This window comes from Leuciscus leuciscus, assembly GCF_965113295.1.
Source record: "Leuciscus leuciscus genome assembly, chromosome: 22".
NCBI classification, from domain to species: domain Eukaryota; kingdom Metazoa; phylum Chordata; class Actinopteri; order Cypriniformes; family Leuciscidae; genus Leuciscus; species Leuciscus leuciscus.
Genome location: NC_138746.1, coordinates 32860876 through 32867033, shown reverse-complemented (window position 1 = coordinate 32867033; position 6158 = coordinate 32860876). Strand labels below are relative to the sequence as shown.

The window sequence follows — 6158 nt, the reverse complement described above, 5'->3', positions numbered from 1 at the left end:
CATTGCCATTTTACATATTGCATTGTCATTTTGCATATTACATTTCAAATTGAATATTGCTACCCATAAGCTTCCATAGATTTGTACCAATAAACCTGATAGGATCATAAAAACCTTTAATTTTCTGACCATCCTAATCTCCAGGAAATTAATTAAAAATAGGTTTATTCATCATATTAATTAGTAGAAAAACTATCTTAGCAACCATCTTGAAAGAATGACCAAATAAAGTCTCATAAAAAGCGAGCTTTAAAATCCAGAATTCGACAGGACCAACTTGTTTTTAATAGTTTAAAGGCTCAATATGTACTATCTCAAATTTTTTTGGATGAATCTCCCACTAGAACAATGTTATATATTTTGTTGACTTGTGTTTTTACACTATCCCAAATGTTTCCAACAATGTTTCAATCCAGAGACATTCGCAATTTTAACCAGTGTAACGGCCCATGTCATTACGTCGCCTGTCAATGTCATCATACCCGCGTTACCCTCGATTTCTGCTTGTACTTCTGTAGAAACCATAGAAACACCAAGAACGTTTTATTAGACAGGTGAGCAACTGTTTGGATACCTTTATCGTCAGAAAACTAAATCATTGTTATATAGCTCAACACGGTTAGTCTTATTGTTTGAATCTCATTTTCCCGATTTACCGCAAGTAACATGTTTGTATCATGCATCGAAAACACTATTCTGTCAAGTGGCTAACATAGCAAAATCAGAATGAGCTTTATTTGTAGTAACAGCATTTTCTCCACCATACAATATCTTTTTTAATTTATTGCATGGCGTTTACCAACACAAGTCATGCAGATTTGACTAAGATATCAATTTATCTTACTGCAGTGTGCAACAAGTGTCTCATACCAGCCACTGAGCAAAAGCACAGAGAATTGCTAACATAACTTTCACCACACTCAAATGTTTTTTAGTATGATTGTTTTGACCAAGTAAAACAGCACTGCATTACCCCACAATTTCAATTAATCAAATAAAGTGACCTGTATGCGTAGTAATTCAGCACTTGCGGCTATTTCATTAGAATAAAATAATGTGAATTTAACCCTCTGGGGTCGGCAAACGCGCACACGTGTTTTGCTGGATTTCCTTCACATTGTAGCGCAATAAACTTAAATTACTCCGTCATTTATGGTCATACAGAAAAATAAAAATATACATGATAAAACGTTTAGGGAAGTAGAAAGCAGGAACCGGCAAACTTTAAACGTAAAAATCTTAATATGCGACAGCAGCATAGAAGCATAATTAAAACAGCAACGTAAAATATCCCAGACATGGTCCTCTCGCCCTTCACGGTCATCATTCCATGGGACTCGAGGCCAGTGTATCGCACAAGTATCTGCTGTGGAAGTGAAGACGACAACTCTTTGCACGCTTATTCACGGCGTCATTTGTTACTGTTTTGAATAAGTGACCTCTAGTGGCGAAACATACATACTGTGCCTTTAGAAACAAGGTAGTTATTAAATCAAAGAACCGGTTCGAAATGAATGAATTAAAACTACAACCGGTTCATTCGGCACTTTTGTAATTTGGTTCAATATCCCAATAGCTTTTTGGCTCATTTGGTGAGTCGCAAGGAGCTTGTGTGCTACTTCGGATAGGTGTCTTGCATCATCATCAACACGCCACTAAAGTTTGATTCTGTGAACCAGCTTGACCGGTTACCGGCTTAAAAAAAAAGATCGTTCAAGAATTGAACATCATTTTCAAAGTCAAAAGCAGTTAAACCAGACATGCAGCAAAATGACAAGTCAGATACAACCAAGAATTGATTTGTCAGTTTTATTGAGAAACTCTCTTTTGCCCTTGAACCATTACAGGACCAAGTGAGGCCTTGCCTTCCCACTGAATGCCTAGAGAGAAAAAAAAAAAAGCCAAGTTAGAGCACTTGAATCAAAAGCAACCTTAGAAAGAGCAAGAGCTACCAACCTCCATAGGGAGAAGCAGCAAATTCACCATCAGGACCACATGTTGAGTCACAGCAACCACAAACTTGGTCGTTTCCATCAGCAGCAAACCACCTGCAACAAAACAAAGACAAAGCCTTCAACATGAGAAAAGGCCCCCCTCCCCTCAGAAAAAAAAAAAAAAAAAAAAAAAAACTCATATACCCATTGGCAAAGGAACAGGATTTGCGCTGAGCATCGCTGGGTGCAGAAGCAACAGTTGCCTTCAGAATACACGTTATGTAGATCTGCAAGGGATGACAGACAAGTCACAAAAACCAAAGCAGATGGGAGGAGAAGTCAAATTAACTCATGATAATCGTAGTACATACAGAAGGATTGTTGCCCTCCTGGAACATAAACGCCTCCAGCTGGAACTGGATCTTGTCAACCTGGGACCGAGGCATGAAGCGAGAGCTGGAAGCTGTAGTTTTGGCATCCACAAAGCACCTGATGACAAAAATCACAAAGAGCAACTCATGAATGTCAACTGTAGAGCACCAAGCAACTACACCTTACCCATGACTGTGACAAAGTGGTTACAAAAAGCAACTTAAACAGTCCTACCGCATCAAGTGCCATGACCTTACCCATGATTCTCAATGAAGGAATATCTCAGAAGGGAGTTCACATCAGGTACTTGAGTGGCCACACAGCGGTCCACAAACACACGCAGAGGCACATGATTGTACTGTCTCACAGATGCCTCGATGTTAATAACGCCACCCAGGAAATAGGAGTATGAAGGCCTCTGAGAGGACCAATCATCTACACACAAAAAAAAAACATTTTAGGCACAGCCACAATAGCAAGGGGAAATATTACATTTTATTGACAGAAAAAAACCTGTACCAACCCATCATGATCTTCAGGGAGAACAGCAAGACTTCTCCACCAGCCTCTGTTTAGGCATAAGGGACCCATGTTGGCCTCAAGGCATCACTGCTTACATTTTGGAGCCTGCGGTTCATGAAAGTACCCATTAAATGGTCTCCCAGTTGCATGAGAAAGTGCAGAAAGTCACAGAGATCACTTACCTTTGATAATGGCATTGAACACCAACAATTGCACCATCGGCCCGGCTAATCGGAGTACCTGCAAGCGCCTCAGGGGTGTAGGTAAGAGAGAAAGTGTAGACAAGCTCATCCTCATTCATCTGTAAAAAGATTGTGGTTACCAAGAGGGTCATCCCAAAGACTTAACATACACCAAGACTGTGCACTCATATTGCTATGAATAAGAGAAGGTACACTGTTCAATATGGTGGAATTCCAAAGAGAAAAAAAGAACACCCTTGAAAGGTCCTCTGCCACAACAAATAACCCATTAAGATGTATCGGTTCTTACCATCAGCACGCTGTTGCAGTCCTGTAATTCATACTCAAAGATGAGCACTCTTGACCCAGGATCCTGACCAACAACAGGACATCCACCTAAAGACAGACCAGTTGGCTGAATCAACTGACCATTGCTGAAAAAGTCCTGCTGGACCTCTACGATAACCTGGTTCTCGCCACATTGGACCGCTACGCTGCTGGGAGTCACGGGTTGCCTCAACTGGAAGTCCACCGCCAACTCGCTCTGCACCTCGGGAACGATGGGATACCTCCAATCCAAAGGCTTCACTGGACCCTGCAACAGCTGCTTCTCCTGAAAGCCAAAAGGCTCCTGCGCAAGGCTTTTGGAGTCAGAACCCAAAGGACTCTGAAACGGAGAAGCCACTTGCAAAGGGTTCCAGAGCCCTAGAGGAGAAAGGGCAGGACTTCTGGAAGCTGGATCTGATTTTGGCCCCATGCTTCTTGGACTATGACTGTACCTCAAACTTCCCAAGACATCAGGCAGATCAAATGCAACAATCGCAACCACCACTAAGACAACTTTCAGGAACCCCATCCTAACAAACTCTGACACAAACACCACAACACACACCAGCGCTTGGCTTTTGTCATTTTGTCCAGCTTTGAGTTAAGGTGGCCCCACCCCTTTTACCTTAATTGATCATTCATGATTCTCCTCTGGACCTGTAGAGTGTATGCATCTTGGGGAAGCACCACTGCACATTTTTTATGCGCCTGTCCAAATACCCACACTTGCCGTCTTTGTACTTGACCACTTGTCCACTTACATTACCAACAGTATTTCCGGTCATGATCCAAGTGTTCAAGTGGGCTTGAAGACCGCAAGTGTGTGTAGAACTTTTGATTACCCAATGGGACACACTTTTAGTGCTGCAAAAATGAAAGTTTACAGAGCTTTATTTACACATTTTGATTTCAAGAACTTTGCATTTTAAAATAAACTTATAAATGTCTGTTCAGTAGTCTCTATGTAACAAAAGACACAATAAAAAAATTGTGATGTTTGTATTAAGCAAGAAAAGCGCCTTTTTCATTTACATGAGACTGCAGTTACCAGACATGTGCTGCGTCTCAATTCACCTACTTATACTACGCCCTAAAAATATGTACTCTTTTTGTGAGGAAAAAAATGTGCCGGCGCGATCACCTCGCTTTTTTACTAGAAAAACTCTAGACAACGTGATACAATTTTCAACAGTCTTGTGAACAAATAGTCAGTATGGGTTTTATGGCCTTATTTCAGTGACTAAAATATTTAGTTATTTCACAAACCACGCATAAACATAATTTTCTCAAAACTACAAACATTAACATACATGCTGCTCACATATTATTGTAGCAGAGTTTGTGCTCAATACAGTGTAATCAGTGTAAATGTTACAAGTAACAGAAATAAGAACAAATGTCAGATTATGTCAGAACACCTCCAGGGCCCAGAAAACACCTCACACCCCAGAGGGTTAAGGAAGCCTCGTCTGGGGATGTAGCTCAGTGGCAGAGCGCATGCTTTGCATGTATGAGGACCTGGGTTCAATTCCCAACATCTCCAAGCAATGCAGAACCTTCCACTAAATTATTTTCCTGTTTCTTAAACCTCTGAACCATATGTGCATGCATTCCAATGTTGACCTTAATGACCTATACATTTTGATTTAAAGATACATGTAGATAAATAACAGAACACACTCATCACCATGTGGGGATGTAGCTCAGTGGTAGAGTGCATGCTTTGCATGCATGAGGTTCTGGTTTCAATCCCCAACATCTCTGAGCATTGTTGGACTTTTAAGTCAAAGACATATATCAAATATACATCATGCATAAAGAAAATAATATTTAAACAAGAGAAAAACATAAGTTAAATTAGGGGACGTAGCTCAGTGGTAGAGCACACGCTTTGCATGTATGAGGTCCTGGGTTCAATACCCAGCATCTTCAAGCAATGTTGGACTTTTAAGTCAAAGGTATAAATCACATATATAACGAGCATTAAGAAAATAATATATATAAACCCCCCCCCCGCTAAATCAGGGGATGTAGAGCGCATGCTTTGCATGTATGAGGTCCTGGTTTCAATCCCCAGCATCTCCAAGCAGTGTTTGACTTTTAAGTCAAAGGCACGTATCACATATACATCGTGCATTAAGAAAATAATATTTAAACAAGAGAAAAACATCAGCTAAATCAGGAGAGCTCAGTTGTAGAGTGCATGCTTTGCATATGTGAGGTCATTGGTTCAATCCCCAGCATCTCCAAGCAATGTGGAACTTTCTATTATTTTCTTTGCTTGTTTCTTAAACCTCGGAACAGCATATGTATGCCTTCCAGTGTTGACCTTTATCACCTATACATTTTGATTTAAAGGAACAGGTAGGTAAATAACCGAACACACTTACTTATTTGACCGAAATTCCAGAGTCATACAAGCTGACTATCTAGATAGCGCAGTGAATGTTATGGTTATCATTGAATGGGACGCTACATTTTATTCAAAATTAAATATTTTCAATACATTTTGGCTTTAGTACGATTTCGACAAGAAATAGGCAAGAATAGGTGTCCTAAATGATTTCTATTCTTTCGGACAACAATGAACTTTCGCAATGAGCTCGCCGTAATATGGAGCCCGGGAAGTCACCTGTGGGAAAAAAAAAAACATTCCGTGGCTACGGTTTTGCAATCCGTCCCCATAGTTTATAAACCATACTCACGAATTCTTAAACTGTTCCCTCGGTTTAACAAATCGCACCCATGGATTAATAAATGGTACCCACGAGTTCCTAATACGCGCTCTCAGATTTGTAAACCGTGCCTTCAGTTTTGGCAA

At 40.4% G+C, this 6158-nt stretch overlaps 1 protein-coding gene across 3 annotated transcripts; it reads right to left on the bottom strand.

The window, feature by feature from the left end:
- Nucleotides 1-1799: 1799 nt before the first annotated feature.
- Nucleotides 1800-4241, bottom strand: LOC309486924 (zona pellucida sperm-binding protein 3-like). Of its 3 annotated transcripts, XM_082154393.1 has the most exons (8): nucleotides 3321-4241; nucleotides 3011-3129; nucleotides 2830-2933; nucleotides 2564-2741; nucleotides 2306-2423; nucleotides 2139-2221; nucleotides 1957-2048; nucleotides 1800-1880 (listed from the first exon to the last, which is right to left on the bottom strand). In XM_082154393.1, the coding sequence occupies exons 3-8, from the start codon at nucleotides 2834-2836 to the stop codon at nucleotides 1810-1812; spliced, it is 549 nt and encodes a 182-aa protein (XP_082010519.1). In that variant the 5' UTR covers nucleotides 2837-2933; nucleotides 3011-3129; nucleotides 3321-4241; the 3' UTR covers nucleotides 1800-1809. The 3 variants fall into 3 exon arrangements, with proteins under 3 accessions (XP_082010519.1, XP_082010520.1, XP_082010518.1); XM_082154394.1 differs by lacking the exon at nucleotides 3321-4241 and having other exon boundaries at nucleotides 3011-3224; XM_082154392.1 differs by lacking the exons at nucleotides 1800-1880; nucleotides 1957-2048; nucleotides 2139-2221; nucleotides 2306-2423; nucleotides 2564-2741 and having other exon boundaries at nucleotides 2834-2933.
- Nucleotides 4242-6158: the final 1917 nt, after the last annotated feature.